This window comes from Cheilinus undulatus, linkage group 10 (genome assembly GCF_018320785.1).
Source record: "Cheilinus undulatus linkage group 10, ASM1832078v1, whole genome shotgun sequence".
NCBI lineage: Eukaryota > Metazoa > Chordata > Actinopteri > Labriformes > Labridae > Cheilinus > Cheilinus undulatus.
The window spans coordinates 32,661,663-32,679,824 of record NC_054874.1 but is presented as its reverse complement, the minus strand read 5'-3'; the positions used below and the strand labels follow the sequence as shown (position 1 = coordinate 32,679,824).

The window sequence follows — 18,162 nt, the reverse complement described above, 5'->3', positions numbered from 1 at the left end:
CTTTTCATGGCTAATAATTATTAAAATATATGTATACTAAACTTTTATTGTGCCTGTAATACCTACATTAAAAACATTTTACAACAAGTGAGTCTGCCAGAAAGATTTCAGAGCGCAGAAATTTTTATAAAAATACTTTACTTGGAAAAAGAAATCAAAAATTAACATTCACAGCACTTAACAAAAACTGCAGGCAAGATGTTCTAATCAGACTCAAAGTAGTGCATTAGGCGTCTCCATCTACAGTTACACAAATTTGTGATATATCCAAACTAGATCTTTTGGACTAAACAACAGCATGTCCCTGTTGCTAGGAAACTGACGTTCCTGTCCTTTCTATTTTCAGCAGTATCATCTTTACTTTCCAGTTGACAGCTTTCCTGTAATCTGGAGACATAAGACATTATAATATTTGTGTTTCAAGTGTGCGAACATTCTCTAGTGGGTTTGTGATCAGCTAAGGTTTTAAGTCTGTCTCAAGGTAAGAGACTATTTGATGGATTGCACAGGTAGTCTAGACTCCCTCACCAGTTATGTGCGCTTGGTTAATCTCTTCTACTGAGCTGCTCTTCATACTGGAGGAAAACATGCCTCGATACATGGCCTTTTCTTTTTGTAGCTCTCTATTAAGCTTCTCTTCAGCCCTCTGCAGGTGCTTTCTCACATTGGCATCTGTAACACACAGAAAAGATTTTGTTTGGTAAATACATACTTCATTTTGTCCCATAGGTGTTTAAATATTTGGTGGAGACATTGACAATCATCAATTATGCTCAATTTAAGTTACTTGATAGTTCTGTAACAGACATGTTTATCCTTTAGTGACAAATCAGCATGGTTAAGAACAACAGGCTACTTTCTCAAATCAAGAACCTGTCAGAACCAGGACTAGCTGTTTGGACATGCATCATAAGGTGGCAGAAAAAAGGTCAACCTTCAAAGTGCACTGCTGGTTGTGATGTGATCCATGGCCATGTGAGTTTAGAGAACTTAAATTCTTCCTTTACGGGGTGCATCAGTAATGGATAATGATCTGAAGCTTATGAGTAATAATCATACATGCTGGGTGTTGCAGCAGCATCTTTCTAAACATGTTTAAACTTATGTTAACCCCTTTAATGGGATATGTAGAAGTTAACCAGGCATTAATGCCATCATTTAGCAATGGGAAAAAATAATATTTACCACCTCACTTTATCTGTATAAGCACACATTACTAGATCCTTTCTGAAAATAGCTTTTATTAGTTATTATGTATTTATTAAAGTACATATATGCCTTTGTACACAGATGAAGAGGGGGAAAAGACAGGACATCATTTAAATATCTGTTCTGAGTAACTTAGTTTACCAGTGAAATTTAAAAACAATACTGGAACTTACTTCCAGCACTTCTATAATAAAGTTTGTGTCCTAATTGTTTTGATTTTTTATGAGAAAAATTTTCTCAAAGGTTGAATAAAATGTATGTAGAGGGGCGCTGTGCTTGCAGGGCATGTATGCATTAGCTGCAAGGAACTGCCTTCTGTACACTGTTTTTTTTTAAATACCTGGCAGTTATACCAATTACCAAGGAAAATTTGGGGACAATTTAACGGTATTAAAAAACTAAATACCGCCAAATCTAAGTCTACATTATTGGCTTTGAGTTTTGTCAGAACACATCAGGGCAACTTCACTGAGATTAACACATCCTGTACTCACAGGATGACAGAGGATGGAAGTTTCTGATGCTTTGCTTTTGCTGTGTTAATATACAAGTCTTGCTGTAAATGATCCAGATGTGCTGACTCTTTTCTTACCATTAGGCTGCTCTCTGGAGGCCTGGGACAGGTACTGTTTGGCAGTCTGTGCATCTCCCATCTCCAAAGTGGCTACACCTGCCCTGTACAATGCTTTTACATCACCTGGTCGCCACTGCAGGACCCGCATGCTGTACTCCCGCACACGAGCATAGTCAACACTCTGTCTCTGCAGCAAACAGGCTGAAAAAGATATGCATGTGCATATGAAATGAACAAAACTAAAACCAACCAAACGCATGATATAGTCAGTGTAAAAATTTGTTAAACAAGGTTGTGCATTGTAAGGCCCACTGAATCTCATAGGGCTGTTTTAGGGCATTTCACACTAAAGCTGGGACATACACTGTGATTTTTGAACCACTTCAGACACAACTTCTGAACCGTATGACTCACTTTGAAGACAAGCTGAGTTTCAGCCTGATCGTGTGTCATTTTGTGTGGTGTGTACAGGAGACAAGAGGGCTGACCATGGCCCGACCTGACTGGTCAGATGGATAACTGGCATGTTTGATACACTGGTCATACGTCTGCACAAACTCACATAGTGACAGCAGAGCCACAAGCAGAATCCCAAGCTATGAGGCATTTTTTCCTTTAAAAGTGTCAAGACATCATCTTAAACCGCCCTGAAAACTGCAGGGATGCCTTTTCAGTGTGTCTTCCTCAACTATACTACCAAGTTGACACAGACTATTGCTTATTATTTAGCTGCAAGTGGTGTTTGCTGGCAATACTGTTTATGTATGTGGCAGAGAGATGGCGGAAGTGGTTTTGCTGTGTTTGTAGCTATTAGAAGCATGACAAAAGACAAAAGATCTGACTTTAACCTCTGTCTGTGAGTCTTCTCAAGGGAAACTCCACCGGCATTTGTTAAAGTCTGTCCTGACTTCACTCGTGCAGTGTGAGCACTCAAGTCATGCATGACTGTAGGACTGTACAGCGTGAGCACATAAATTGTGCGCAATAGTCATGGGCTGTAAACAATACAGTTGTGCAGAGTGAGCTGACATTTCACCACGACTGTTAAAGAGTCAGCTTGAAAATGCACAGTGAATGCCCAGCCTAAAACAATAATTCAAAGGTTTCATTTGATGCTTGTGCATTAAACTAATGAGCCTATAAAACCTTTAAAGCAATGACTTAAACTTTAATTTCAAAAGAACCAAGATATATGTAAATCAAATCGAGGGATCTTTCCCCCTGGTACTTGTTATCTACCAGCCAAGTTGTTGTAGCAGTCCACTTGTGTGTTTCTCAATAAAGCCTCCTGCTCTGGTGTGAGAGTAGGGGTCCCATGTCCAAATCCTTTCACTGAAGCAAGAACATCAGAGTCAAGGCCTCTTAGGATCAGCAGCGCACGGTGATAACGTCCAATGGCTGAGCGGATGTTCTTCTCTCTATAAAATGCATTTCCTTCTGTCTTCAATTGCGCTGCTTCCTCGAGTGAGGCCCAAACAGGTTTAGCAGAAGTCTGTCTACGTCCACTAAAGTTTGGCTCCTCTGCTGCTGCTGCTGCCCCCTGCTCATCCATATTCTCCTCTCCTGTTGCCTCCATTTCTGTTGAAAAGCTAGTTAGCTGTTGAGATAAATAAGTACACATGGATTTATTTTGATTAGAAAGTGCTAGAGACTGAGAGCAGTCCCTGACATAAACTCAGCCCCATGTAGGACTCAGGAGTTAAAGCAGTTCCATACTGAAATGCACAGTTACAAGGAAAAATAACAGGGGCTGTTGCATTTAAACGTCTAATTAAGAACTAAAGAACTATCTCCTTCGACCTGCCATTTGCACAGGACCTCCTCTTTCTGATCAGGTTTAAAACATTTTTGTCAATTTGGACAACTTACGAACTGATTACCCAGCAGCGATACCTTAGTATCACACCACACATAGAAGTGTTAGTTGTTTTCAATTTGTACACCAGCAACCACTTTAACCGTGATACAGAATGAATGCTCAGAAAAACTTTTACTGTTATTACAACCACTTTTCTATCACTAGCTTGAGCATGGCTTAATATTGCTGACTAAAAGTTACACTGTACTCACTTGGCATGAGTACAGGCTCTGGTGGTTAGCTGACGTCAAATTTAAAACGCGAAGGAACACTGCAAAGGAACCTTCCCTAATATTTTTATACGTTAGAAACGTTACAAGATATGGACAACGGCTAAACGAGCTAGCAAATAAGCCATGCTAACCTCAGCTTTCCTTATAAAAAACACACTCACTAAGTATCAGCCTGGTAAGTTGAGGCTGTAAAATAATTTACAGTACTGTACACATTAATCGTATCACGTAACAGAGGGTTAAAAAAAAATATACAAACCAGGGTAAAGCTACTTTTAGCAGCTTACTACCATTCTGCTGCTGTGGCGCTTCCTTCTTCTTCTTCTACTTCTTTTCTCCGTTTCATGACCAGATGGCATTCAGATGCATTATCGCCACCTACTGTTTCCTTTCTTTCTTTCTTTCTTTCTTTCTTTCTTTCTTTCTTTCTTCAACCCCATTAGGACTTACACAGACATTGGCCATTCTTTCAAGGGTCCAACCAAGGTTACCATAGTTAACTATAACTAGCTAAATGACCAAAAGTAAAATTTGAAAATCATTTTAGATAACTGAAACTAAATAAAAACTTAGCTTTACCAAAAACGAAAACTAACTAAAACTGTATAGTGCACTTATAAAACTAAACTAAAATAGAAATAGAGTAAAAATATCCTTAGTTTTAGTCTCTTTCACAAGCATACTGACTGGCACCTACATCCAAGTCTGAACGCCTAAATTGTTTGGTCAAGACTTCACACATCAACTTTAAATAAACAAATTATAGATGAAGACTAGCCAGTTTGAAAATGTTGTTAAAATTAATGATGTTCACTCAGCCTTGGCATGTATAAATAAAAAAAACTTAAACACATAAAAACTAATGAAAAATCCAAGATTATTATAACCTTGGCTGCAACACATAGTCGTACACACCTTTACAAAATACAGCATAAACAAACAAACATGTTCAAAAACAAAAACAGCTCCTCTTGGAAACTATAAAAACATACAGAAGAGAAACAAAACTGCAGGAAAACAAAATTATATTTACTCTTCTTCAGATTCATGACATCCTTTCTTCTACTCCTAAATAATGACAGACAAATGTAGACTTATAGGTATGCATACACTTTAGTAAACATCGATCAATGGATGAATGACCTTCTAAAATTACATTTCTTTATATCGATTGTATCTCTAACATTGGATAAATACACTTTATACTGTGCCAAATATCCATGTATTGCTAACTAACCCCATGATTTTAATTATTTTACTCTAAATACAAGGAGGTATTGTGTCACCAAAATTTTAAACAAACTCTATTCTCTTGAAAGATAGTCTCACAGTGCTGTGAAAAAAAATGACTTTTTTTTGCATATGTGTCCCACTTGCATATTAGGTCATAAGACATTTTTTTTATATCAGACAAATATAATATGAGTAAATACAAAATGCAGTTTTTGAATGGTGGTTTCATTTGTTAAGGGAAAAAAAGCCAGCCAAGAACATAAACTCAGATCATCACTTGAGCAGTAAGAGAATTACTTAACAGTAAAAAGCCTTCCTAAAAGCAAAAGACTTGTTTCAAAATTTCAGTGAAGTACAAAGTATAGGTGTGAAATGATTTCTAAAGTAAAAGAATATCATTCATGTGCTTTTTGAAATTATTGCTAAATTCCTGATAGAGGGCCTGGTTAGTAAGTGACAGGACCAATCAGTGAAGAGGGGCAGTACTTTCAGGCACAGCGGAGTCGTGACATAAGCAAGCAGCAACAAGAGGCCGGTGCCCTTATGGCGGAAGACACTAGCGTTGATGACGATAAAGCACCAGTTTTATCTGAGCTCAATGACATTTCTTCGTTAAAAGAAGAACAAAGAACAGCGGTGAGTTGTTTTCTTTTCAAAAATGACAAAAGTCGTGAACTGACATGTCTATAGAGTTTATTTCTTGGTAGCTGCACACGCACACCTCGGTAGCGGCGACGACATCACGTGTTTTGTTGCTCTGATTGGCCCGTTAAGATGTGACAGACAGAACGTTCATCTAATCACCCTCAGAGTTTTTTTTTTTTTCAAAGGCTCCACCCTTTCCCAAATGCTGTATATCTAAGATTTTCCAGATGGATGTGTGAGGTTATCAATGTTTGGTACTCTTATGCAATCAAACTTTTGGCTATGTGTTCTTCTGCCTCAGCGTATTTTTATCAACTTATCAGCTGTTTTAAGTGGTGATGACAACAACAACTAAATAAAACAACTTAATATGAGCAATTTTGACTTGAGCGACGATGATATGTCATTTACAAAGCCAGGCATATAAGGTGTGATTTCAAGTTGACTCTGTGACTGTTGTGGCGAAATGTCTGTTGGTCAGGTCTAGACAGAGTAATTTGTGTAGATGGAGAACTTCTGCAGTTGCAGGCTCACTGGATTGAAAGAGAGAGGAGAGACACTTAGTGGAAACTGGTGAACAGGAGTGATCCCAAGTTACCTGCAATTGGTTGCACCAGCTGTGTGTAAGATCAATCATAGCCAAGTTTGAACCTACAGTGTCGTGAAAAAGTATTTGCCCCGTCTCTGATTTTTTTTTTTTTTTTGTTGTTGTTGTTTTATTTTGTTTTTTGTTTGTTTTTTTTGTTTTTGCATATTTATCACACTGAAATGATTCGGATCATCAAACCAATTTTTATACTTCACATGGACAGCCCAAGCAGTGATTGAATGATTATTAAATTCTTTAAGTGAGGAAAAAAAATCCAAACCTTTCTGGCCCTGTGAGAAAAAGTAATTGCCTCCCTTGTTAAATCATGAGATAACTGTGATAAATCACAGTTTTTGAAAAGCTGAGTTCAATTTCACTGGCCACACCCAGGCCTGATTATACTGCCAGATTTGTTGAATCAAGAAATCACTTAAATAGAAGCTGTCAGACAGAGTAAGGTAGGCTACAAGATCTCAGAAAGAAACGTATCATGCCACAATCCAAAGAAATTCAGGAACAAATGAGAAACAAAGTGACTGAAATCTATCAGTCTGGAAAAGGTTACAAAGCCATTTCCAAGGCTTTGGGACTCCAGGGAACCACAGTCAGAGCCATTATCCACAAATGGAGAAAACTGGGAACAGTGGTGAACCTTCCCAGGAGTGGTCGGCCAACCAAAATTACTCTAGGAGTGCAAAAATGACTCATCCAGGAGGTCACAAGAGAACCCAGAACCACATCCAATGAACTGCAGGCCACACTGGCCTCAGTTAAGGTCAGTGCTCATGACTCAACCACTGTGCAAAAACTGCATCATGGGAGAGTTCCAAGACCAAAACAACTGCTGACAAAAAATTACACAAAGGCTCGTCTCACATTTGCCAAGAAACATCCTGATGATCCCCAAGACTTTTGGAGAAATATTCTGTGGACTGACAAATCAAAAGTTGAACTTTCTTGAAGGTGTGCGGCCTGTTACATCTGGCGTTAAAATAAAACAGAATTTGATAAAAAAAGAACATCATGCCAACAGTCAAACATGGTGGTGTCAGTGTGATGCTCTGGGGCTGCTTTGCTGCTTCAGGACCTGGACAACTTGCTGTGATTGATGGAACAATGAATTCTGCTCGACAGAAAATCCTGAAGGCCAATGTCCGGCAATCAGTTCATGCCCTCAGACTCAAGCGCCTAGCAAATACACCTCTAAATGGCTCAAGAAAAACAAAAATTAAGGCTTTGGAGTGGCCCAGTCAAGGTCCAGACTTAAATCCAATTGAGATGCTATGGTGTGACCTTAAATGGGCAGTTCATGCTGGAAAACCCTCTAATATGGCTAAATTAAAACAATTCTGCAAAGAAGAGTGGGCCAAAATTCCTCCACAGTGATGTGAAAGACTCATCACCAATTATCATAAATGCTTGATTTCAATTATTGCTGCCAAGGTTGACACAAATAGTAATTGGGTTCAGGGGCAATTACTTTTTCACATAGGGCCAGATAGGTTTGGATTTTTTTCCCCCTTAAAAAATTCAATAATCATTCAGACACTGCGTTTTGTATTTACTTGGGTTGTCCATAAAATAAAAAAATTGGTTTGATGATCCGAAACACTTCTGTGTGATAAATATGCAAGAAAAAAAAAATCAGGAATCAGAAAGGGGGCAAATACTCATGGCATTGTAGGTTCTTACTTATAACAGGGTTTATGCTCTGCCAACATTTAAAGACCCTTTAAATGTTAATAAATCTGTATTTAGGTTTGTTGTATGACAGACTATGGACCCCCCAATCAACTAGACTTAGTCTAGCTTTTGTCATGGAAAAAAAGGTTTTCGATGGATGAAATTAACACGGTATTACATCTACCCCCTGCTAGGTCTAAAGTATTTTGGTTAGTATGGATTTAAAGCTTGACATAAAACTTTGTTTGATGGCCTATATATACCTGAAAATCATTAATAATGCAGAGCAATTGTATCCATCTGTAGCTCTGTTTATCCTAGCTTCACTATATTGCCAAAAGTATTCGCTCACCTGCCATGACCTGCATATGAACTTAAGCGACATCCCGTTCTTAATCCATAGGGTTTAATATGACATTGGTCCTCCCTATGCAGCAATAACAGCTTCAACTCTTCTGGGAAGGCTTTCCACAAGGTTTAGGAGTGTGTTTGTGGGAATTTTTGACCATTCTTCCAGAAGCGCATTTGTGAGGTCACAATGATGTTGGACGAGAAGGCCTGGCTCTCAGTCTTCATCCCAAAGGTGTTCTATCGGGTTGAGGTCAGGACTCTGTGCAGGCTAGTCAAGTTCATCCACACCAAACTCTCTCATCCATGTCTTTATGGACCTTGCTTTGTGCACTGGTGTACAGTCATGTTGGAACAGGAAGGGGCCATCCCCAAACTGTTCCCATAAAGTTGGGAGTATGGAATTGTCCAAAATCTCTTGGTATGCTGAAGCATTCAGAGTTCCTTTCACTGGAACTAAGGGGCCAAGCCAACAACCCCACACCATAATCCTCCCTCTACAAAACTTTACACTTGGCACAATGCAGTCAGACAATACCATTCTTCTGGCAAGTGCCAGTTCCACACTTGTCCATCAGATTGCCAGATGGAGAAGCGTGACTCATCACTCCAGAGAATGTGTCTCCACAGCTCTAGAGTCCCATGGTGGCTGCTTTACACCACTGCATCCGACGCTTTGCATTGCACTCGGTGATATATGGCTTGGATGCAGCTGCTTGGCCATGGAAACCTATGCCATGAAGCTCTCTACGCACTGTTCTTGAGCTAATCTGAAGGCCACATGAAGTTTGGAGGTCTGTAGAGACTGACTCCACAAAAATTCGGTGACCTCTGCGCACGATACGCCTCAGCATCCTCTGACCCCGCTCTGTCATTTTACATGGCCTAGCACTTCATGGCTGAGTTGCTGTCATCCCAATGGCTTCCACTTTGTCATAATACCACTGACAGTTGATTGTGGAATATTTAAGAGCAAGGAAATTTCAAGACTGGACTTGTTGCACAGGTAGCATCATATCACAGTACCACGCTGGAAGACCCTGAGCTCCTGAGAGTGACCCATTCTTTCACAAATGTTTGTAGAAACAGTCTGCATGTCTAGGTGCTTGATTTTATACACCTGTGGCCATGGAAGTGATTGGAACACCTGATTTCAATTATTTGGATGGGTGAGAGAATACTTTTTAGTGTACTTTGCTGGTATCCCCAGTGTGCTCTTCAAAAGGGACAACACAAACATAAATCTCTGGAGGCTAACGCTGGTACTATTGCAGGAACCTTAAACAACCACACTTCAAAAATACCAAAATATTCCTCCAATTGGCATTTAAAATCTATGTGCAAAAGATTTCTTTCCACAGTTAAAGAGGAAAAACCTGTGCATATTGATAATACAGAGCTAGAATATTAAATTTGGGCAGCAACCATAGACTCTAACTTTCTATCCTTCCATTATCTACACCAGTGGTTTTCACTGTTGGGTCAGGACCCAAAAGTTGGTCGTGGGGCCCTTTTCAGTAGGCTGTGAATGAGTGCCTGGGAAAAAATTGTGCCAAGAGGTGTGGTGATTGGCAGTTATGATTTTATTTTGGTACCTTCCTGCATGACCAATTCCTGTTCAGAAGTTGTTTTTTCTCTTTAAAGAGATTGGGCGTCTCGTCCTGCCCTGGCTCACACGGCCCCGGCACACCTGCAGCTCATCACGGCAATCACCACCCTGCACTTAAGCTCTGCTCTACACCAGCGCCAGATGATTCCCACTCTCATAGTGGTATTTGCCAACTCTGTGCCTCAAAGTTACTTTGAGTAATTTACTAGTGATTTATCTACTTGTCTTACCTGTGTTTCACCCTACTTTCTCCTCCGTTCCTTCCAGTGCCTCCACGAGCCACCAGTACAAGCCCAATCTCTGCCACGCTGCCGCACTCTCACTACTGGATTCACTCGCAGCCTCTCAAGCCCTCACCTCACTTCTTCTTCAAAACTTCTTCAAAACGTGCATGTATTGTTCTGTTTTCTCACAACTTTTGCACTGTCTTGGGCCCAATCTGTGCTATTTTTCATTAGATAAATCTGATGGTTAAAAAATATTAGAATTTTGGGTCACAATTTCTTTTTTCATTGATGAGTTGATATTGGGTGCTGGGGCCAAACCAGTTGAGAACCAATGATCAACACTGCTTATCCAGTTCAGGGTTGCAGGGGCTGGATCCAATCCCAGCTGTCATTGGGTGAGAGGCGGGGTACATCCTGGGCCTGGACTGGTTGCCAGTCAATCACAGGGCTGACACGTAGAGAAACAACCAGGTACACTAATGTTCACACCTATGGACAATTTAGAGTCATGGATGCACTTAACAAGCATGTCTTTGGCCAAGAGTATGTCTTCCACCAAATTATTGGCCAAAATATTTTGAGAATAGATCTTCTAATATCAAAATTGAGACAAGATAACATAGTTAAACAAAAAACATCTTGGAAATATGTTAACATTTTTCTTCAGTGCCGCTGAAACGTCTCCATTAACACCAATTCATTATCCCTCTGATCTTCCAGTTTCTCCTCTTCATCTGTTTTTATGCTTTGACTGTTCATTGATGAAAGTCTCTGTTGTGGTTTGTATCTTTTCACTTTAAACACATCCCACCTCTCAGGGATCAGCCCTCTATTGAAGAGCAGTAAGGCCAAATAGGAGAACAATAAAGTGGCAAAGAAGGTGGAAAACATGCAGATAGTGCTGACAGGAGCATGCTGAACATATTTACCATCCTCAAAGGTGCATCCTGGGAACTCAAGAACAACAGGCAACCCAATGGATGGCTCGCCACTCAGCACTCTCAACACCACTCCAAGCAGCAAGCCCATGATGGAGCCATAGCCGTTACAGATTTTAAAGTAGAGGACACAGATGAGTTGAGGAAACATGATGGTGTAGGTTATGCCTGAGCCCAGGATCCAGAAAACCATGATGCTGTTCTGTAAGAGGGTGAGCGATGTGCCAGCCAAGCCCACCGATACCACAGTGATACGGATCACCCACTGGATCTCCCTGTCTGATGCCTGCAGAGCAGAAAACAAACTGAAGTAGTAGAAAAGGAAAGAAATTAGTATTTTCTTACCAGTTTTTCCTACCCCGGTCCTCAGGATGTTTTTATAGATGTTGGATGCAAAGATTGAACTGGCTGACAACAAAGAAGAGTCTGTTGATGACATCACAGCAGCAGCCACAGCGCCAATGCCGACGATGGAGATGTAGGGTGGGCTGAGATGCTGCAGAGCAATGGGAAGAATCTGACCAGCCTCTCCACGTTCATATGGGGATGGAGAGCCATACGTGGTCTTATTCCAGTCTGATGCCAGAAAGTGAGACAAAAATCAGCAAGGCCTTTTCAGTGTTTTTGTCTTTAATCCAGTACCTTTACCTGTTGATGCTGCGACTGCTCCAATCAAAACAGATGGAACTCCAAGTATGAAGACGAGTGGAGCTGCAATGAAGCAGGTGATCCTGGCTGTGGATGATGAGGATGCGGACAGGGTCCTCTGGTGAAAGTCCTGATATCCAATATTTCCAAGAGCCTTGAAAACAATCAAGAAAAAATGTACATTACAAATTTACTTGCTCCACTCAATAAATCTGTGACTCCAGTGCAGAATAGATGGGTGGACTCTACATCAAGGAAAAAACATTTCCGAGTCCAGTCCTTACCAATATTAGGAAATTATCAATCCACCTCCATGCTCTTTCTTTATCAACTGAACCAATCCAGGGTGCCTGGTAGGTAAAGTTTAAAGCCGTCTTGGTTATGTCAGCTGAATAAGGGTTCATCATGATGAAAGGGACACATAACCACTGCAAAAAACCCAAAAACAAGAACTTGAGGAGAAGATATCAAAAGGGCAGACAGAGGGCCAGGAAGGCACTGTAAGGCTTTCATATCATAAAGTGACTACATGGAGCTGCTTGACGCTGGAGGGTATTTTTGAAGTGTGCTCAATCTGAACTAGCAACTGGTTAAATCATGCTTCAAGATGTTTGTCTCAGTTCTTCAATGATAAGGGCTTAGAGAGAGTAGTTTCAGTGAACTCACCATGCTAAAGAATATCAGGGTTAACTGGATGATGTCTGTGTAGGCAACAGAGTAGAGACCTCCCAACAGTGTGTAGACGATGGCTACAGCAGCAGAAATCAAAATACAAATAGTGTAGGACAAATCCAAGATCACGCTCATTGTTGCTCCTGCAAATCAAACAATTATATACTCAAGAAAAATAAATAAAAAGTAAAACAACAGGGATGCATGATATTTTCATACTGGTGTTGACAGATTTCTTTAGGGCACCACAAACTCAAGGGGGACCACCGTGAAGCCCCAAATGTAAAACAACTACCAGCCCAGCTCTCCGCTTGACCAAACGTCTCTTTGCATCAGAGGCACTTTGTGTTCTAAACAATAAAAATGTGTGTATATTTCGGTATCAATTATGAGTCTGGTAATGTTGACCTATTAGATATCTGGAAAAATCCAATATCATGCATCCCTTATAAAACCATTAAAATCATATCAGAGTAACTTCTCTCTATGGCTGGCATGATCAATCCATGATTGTTGATGATTCTGGCTGTCTTTCATTGTAATTCCTAGCTTTTTAAAAATTTCGAATGATTTTTGAGACAACTGGCAAAGGGAGTAGCTTAGATGCAGTTTAAGCGTCAGTTTCAGCAGAACTAGATATATTTCTTTATTTTAAAAAAAGAGAAAGGACCACTATGAAGACTTTTCTAGACAGGAAAGATAATTTGCTTTTCTCCTGACCAGCTTCAGCATGAGTTTGATTCACTCTGATAGTTAACAACGATAACAGCTGCTTGTGAGCTTTCGATATAGTGTACTCCTGGGGCTGCCCATGCCCTCTACGTCATATCCTTATATGCTCTGATTGGCCCATAATGAATTCGACAGACAGACAGAATTCATGCAATTATTAACTGAGTTTTTTAAGATCCTGTCCCAAATACAAACTGGACTCTCGCACACATGGATGTGAAATATATCCAGTGCAATGGATTTGTGAAACAGTCCATCTGGAACGTCAGGTCAGGTTCCACTACCTTACTCAGAGTTAAACATTAATACCTTCCAGAAATTATTTTACATTAGTCACAACAAGAAAATGGTGTCAGGAAGAATAAGTTTTAAAAATCTGAAGATTAGAGAGGGTTGATGTGGGTGAATCACTTACCCAGGCCAATAAGAGTTCCTGTAACCCAGAGTATGTCTGAGGTCAGCAATGCCAGGGAAAGAACTCCACTTACTAAATTCCCATACTTGATCTGGAATGGATCCATCATTGTTATGTATTTTCTGTCTCTCATTGTCTTGGCAAATAACAGTCCACCTAAGTTATCAAAGCAAACAAAGGCAGATAGATTTGTGTCATTTAATTTGTCTGTTAAAGTAAATATTCATTATTGAGCTTTGCACTGCATTATATTTTCTAACATAAAATTAATTCACAAAGTGTTGAATTTTATTTTACATTACAAAACTGAAGTGTAGAGCCCCAAGCAGCACTGAAAAATATAAAAAAATGATCAGACTTGAACATTTCCCTCTAGAGCCAGTAAAGGCTTCATACAACTGCTACTTCTCTAAATTCATAAGCTCTTCTCCCCAAAAGTAAAAAGATTGGGATGAGCTAAATTGATTGAGTGTGTTTTAAAGTTAATTTGTACAGCTCTCCTGTGTTTTATATGAAACGTGTAAAGCCAGTAAAAACTGTATTTTAACGGCGTACATGGGGTGCAAGTATAGTAAAAGAAAGATGTGTAAGAAAGTCAAAAACATGACTAATTGTTGAAACTGGGACATTTTACCATTTCATGAGAAATATTAGCTCCTTTTGAATTTGATGGCAGTGAGTGATACTAATGAAAAAGGTGGAGCATTTTAAAACTAATTAGGCTGATTGGCAAGATGATTTGGTATAAAAGGAGCATTTTAGAGAGCCAGAGTCTCTAAGAAGTAGAGATTGCCAAACTTAACTGAACCAGGGAAAACTGTCTAAAAATTATAATACAGTTTCAGAAAAATGTTCCTCAAAGCAAAATTGAGAAGTTTGACTTTCCTACCATCTACTGTACATAATATCATCAACAGATTCAGAGAATCTGGAGAATTCTCTATGCACAAAGGTCAAGGCCTGTTCTTATTTACATTTTTACACAGCGCCCCAACTATTTTGTAATTGGGGTTGTACTTTGAACAATTATAATCCTTATAGTGGTGTAAACTATGATCATCTTACCAACAATGAAAGACAGGGCTGCTGTTACTGGAATGACAGCCCAGATAAGTCCCATGGTTGGCGAAAACACGGCCTCTGTCAGACCTACGATGAAGCCTCCACCAACAAAAGTAGCTGTGGAAAGTATGCACATTGATTTAGTTATCACCCCTCCACTCAAACATCCTGACACAGACTTACTGTTTACATCATTATTTCCTGAAACAACACCTTTCAACAATTTTCAATCACATTGTTTTACTTTCTTAGTGTAAAGTCACTTGCTTCATACTCCTAATTAGTTGAAACCAAAAAACTGTTAAGCTTCCATCCAAATCTCCCACTATAGGTATAAAAGCTATGTTAAATCATTTAAACATAGTGGGGAAGTATATCAAGTTACAAGAAAAGTGTCACTGGCAGTTGTTGATGCATAAAATATGGGCTTCTGACACTTAATTTTAAAAAGTGCTGTCACTCGTAGTATGTAAGCAACTGTAAAGTGGTATTAAATCACATATAAATCCATATATCATTAAGCTTTATTCCACTTCCTGCCTTTGGTTCACAAGTTGGACCACTTTGCTTTTACACCTCAAACGAACCACACCAGGGTTCATTTGGAAGCGGACCGAGACCCCCCTGTTTTCAAGTGGAGTAGGGTCCGCTTGTTTGGTCAGCACCAGAGTTCGTGTGAGCTTTCACACCACTCCAAATGAACTGGATTACCCGTGAAAACGGACCAGAGTTCGTTTAAAGCGGACCAAACAGCTTTGGTGTGAATGTGCCCTAAAAGTGGTACACTCCACAGGAACACTCCAAGCCACTCAGACAAAAGAATTGAAAAGTATATTCCAAATTGTCTCTGAGACCTTTATAAAATATGCATGTTCTGTCCTGTTTCATTGTTTTTACACCTTTTGTACTGTCTTAGGCCCAAGCTCTATTATTTTTTATCAAATACATCTGATTGACCAAAATAATCTCCAGGATTTGGGTCACAATTCTTTATAGATAGCTTAGCTGTTGTCCTGGGTGTGGTGCCCAAAGTCCTGCAAGCACTTAGGGTGCCAAAAACGGCTAACTCAAGTGGCATGCCCTCTCAGAAGCTCTCCCCGATGGCTGTGAGCATGACAAAAGCTGTCCTGGGTGGAGTCTCCTCTTCATTGACCCCCATGCTACGTCGGGCCACCTTCTCTCGGCCTGCCAGAGCCACCATGGCCCGCTCCATCGAGGAGAAGGTGAGGAACACGTACCCTGCTGATACTCTGAGGAGGAAGCTCAACAGCTTTGAGGCAGAGGTGCTGAAAAAGATCTCAGATGTAACAGTGGAGCATATCTGTGGTTTGTTTGAGCCAAAAACTCCCTCAAACACAGCCATCGCTCACCCTCCAGCCTTCACTGCTGATGTGGAGTCCGTGCCAGACCCACAGCCAGACCTTACTGCTCAGATGCCGTCACCACAACCTCATCATTCTGGCCCAGCTGAACTCTCAGCCATGGATTCAGTCCTGGGGGATGTGGCTGTGGAGGAGCAATCCAGCCAACTAACAGGCGATGCTGCTTGGACGCCATCCCCACAGCCTGAAGATCCCCTCCCAGCTGAACCTCTTCCACCTGGTTCAGTCCTTGGGGGGGGGGGGTGAGGCTGTGGAAGAGCGTCCAGCCAAAGACCCAGAACCAGACATGGTTCCATCTCCACCATCACCATCAGTCAATGAATATTCATCTCTCTATCAGGATGTTCATGAAGAGCCTCTAACAGGCCAACAGACAGAATCAGCTGCTGTGATGCTGAGGGGATTATATAGAAACCCATTCTGGCATCATTCAGGCTATCACAGAGAGCCTAAAGAGGATCTAAACTCTGTTCCTGTGATGCTGGTGGAGGAAACCTCTGTGATCGTTCAGGCAGCAGAAGAAGAATCTGTAGCTGTCTTTGTAGAGTTACAAACTTCGACACCACCTTTAAGCCCACCTGCTGAACCATCACTCATGGTTTCAGACCTGGAGAGTGATGTGATCATTGGGCAACCGAAGAAAGTGCCACCTCTTCTGGTCCACCTAGAGCAGCTCTTCAGACACCCCCCTGCTCCAAGGCAGGAGGACTCTGAGGCTGTAATCTACCAATTCTACAGGTGGTTTGAAAAGTCAGTCCTGTGCTGCTTTAAGTCTGCAAAAGAGGACTTAGAATTCTTTTGTATTTTACACCTCCCAAACTGATTTTTAGCTGCTTGAATAGCTGATGTACTCAAATATGATCATTGACCCCCAAATATCTCAGCATGTCTGCTTACAAAGTGACACTTCAACCCTATCTCCTTTGCTCATATCCCCAATCTTGTAGTCATTGTTGACAGTAACCTCTCATTTGATCAGCACATCAAACAATAATTCTAAAAAGTGTGCTTTCACAGGAAAAAAAAACATAGGCCACAACCATTTATTACTTTCCTTCTCTGCACCTGAAACCCAGACTGGTTTACTGCAACAAAATCCTATATGGTACATCTTTAACAGTCCTCAACAAACTTCAATACATTCAGAACTCTGGTGCACACCTCCTAGCCCACAATCATGACCACATCAGCCCTGTCCTTCAAAACCTCTGCTGGCTCCCCATTCAAAACTGCATCCAGTTCAAAATCCTGCTTCTCACCCAAAAAGCCCTAAACCAACAACCCCAAAATATAAATTATATAATGAAGCATATCACAAAAATTGAATTCAATTAAAAATACAAAAAAGTTAAGTAACAAAAACAAAACAGGCAATTATATTTTGTCTGTTAAATATTTGTTTCTTTGGTATCTAACTCTTAATCATTGAATGGTCTGATCTCACATAATCACATTAATTTACTTCGTCTTCCTTGTTGTGTCAGGATGCCTGATTAAACCTCCATGGGTCTTTAGGCCCTGGTGAAAAAAGGTTACAAGGTGCAACAACAAATCCAAGTCCAATGTGAAAACTTAACCCCATTCCTGTGTCCCATACTAACCTGTCATGGTGAAGACTCCCACCACCAGACTAATCCCTCTATTGCCCAGAAGAGTGATTTCCCTTGGGTCGGCTTGGCTGCTGTCCTGCAGCCGCTTTGACTTCATGGAGGCCCAGATCCCTGTGCCCAGCACCAGCAGGTAGAAGAGCAACATCACCATCAGTCCTGGGATGTTGAGGCCCATCTTGCACAGGCAGACTGACAGATTGAAAGATAGTCTCGACCTCCTCCTGTCTTAATATGTGTTGAACAGGAAAGACTGAATTCCAGTTTTGATTAAGTCAGCCTCGAGCAGCTCAGTTAAAGACTGTAAATGTGCAACTCCTTAAACTAGTCTGGTAGGTGTTCTTTAGCCTGTGATCAATCATACAGCTGCTTAACATGGGGGATTTTTGAATCTGCGCTGCAGGTTTGGAAGGTGACTCCTTTGATAGAGTTGTTGAAATGTTCTCATTTTAGCACTTAAAGGCTTGGACCAAATCTATCTCTATTATATTGTTGGTT

General features: G+C 40.6%; 2 protein-coding genes across 2 annotated transcripts; both read right to left on the bottom strand.

Annotated features, from left to right (window-relative positions):
* Positions 1-127: 127 nt before the first annotated feature.
* On the bottom strand, positions 128-4,221 carry ttc9c (tetratricopeptide repeat domain 9C). The gene is made up of 5 exons (XM_041797886.1): positions 4,134-4,221; positions 3,023-3,380; positions 1,802-1,984; positions 529-672; positions 128-387 (listed from the first exon to the last, which is right to left on the bottom strand). The coding sequence occupies exons 2-5, from the start codon at positions 3,357-3,359 to the stop codon at positions 311-313; spliced, it is 741 nt and encodes a 246-aa protein (XP_041653820.1). The 5' UTR covers positions 3,360-3,380; positions 4,134-4,221; the 3' UTR covers positions 128-310.
* Positions 4,222-10,871: 6,650 nt separating this feature from the next.
* LOC121516130 (high-affinity choline transporter 1-like) lies at positions 10,872-17,842 on the bottom strand. The gene is made up of 8 exons (XM_041797233.1): positions 17,659-17,842; positions 14,679-14,792; positions 13,614-13,769; positions 12,461-12,609; positions 12,079-12,222; positions 11,795-11,948; positions 11,505-11,722; positions 10,872-11,432 (listed from the first exon to the last, which is right to left on the bottom strand). Exons 1-8 carry the CDS (start codon positions 17,840-17,842, stop codon positions 10,872-10,874), a joined length of 1,680 nt encoding a protein of 559 aa, XP_041653167.1.
* Positions 17,843-18,162: the final 320 nt, after the last annotated feature.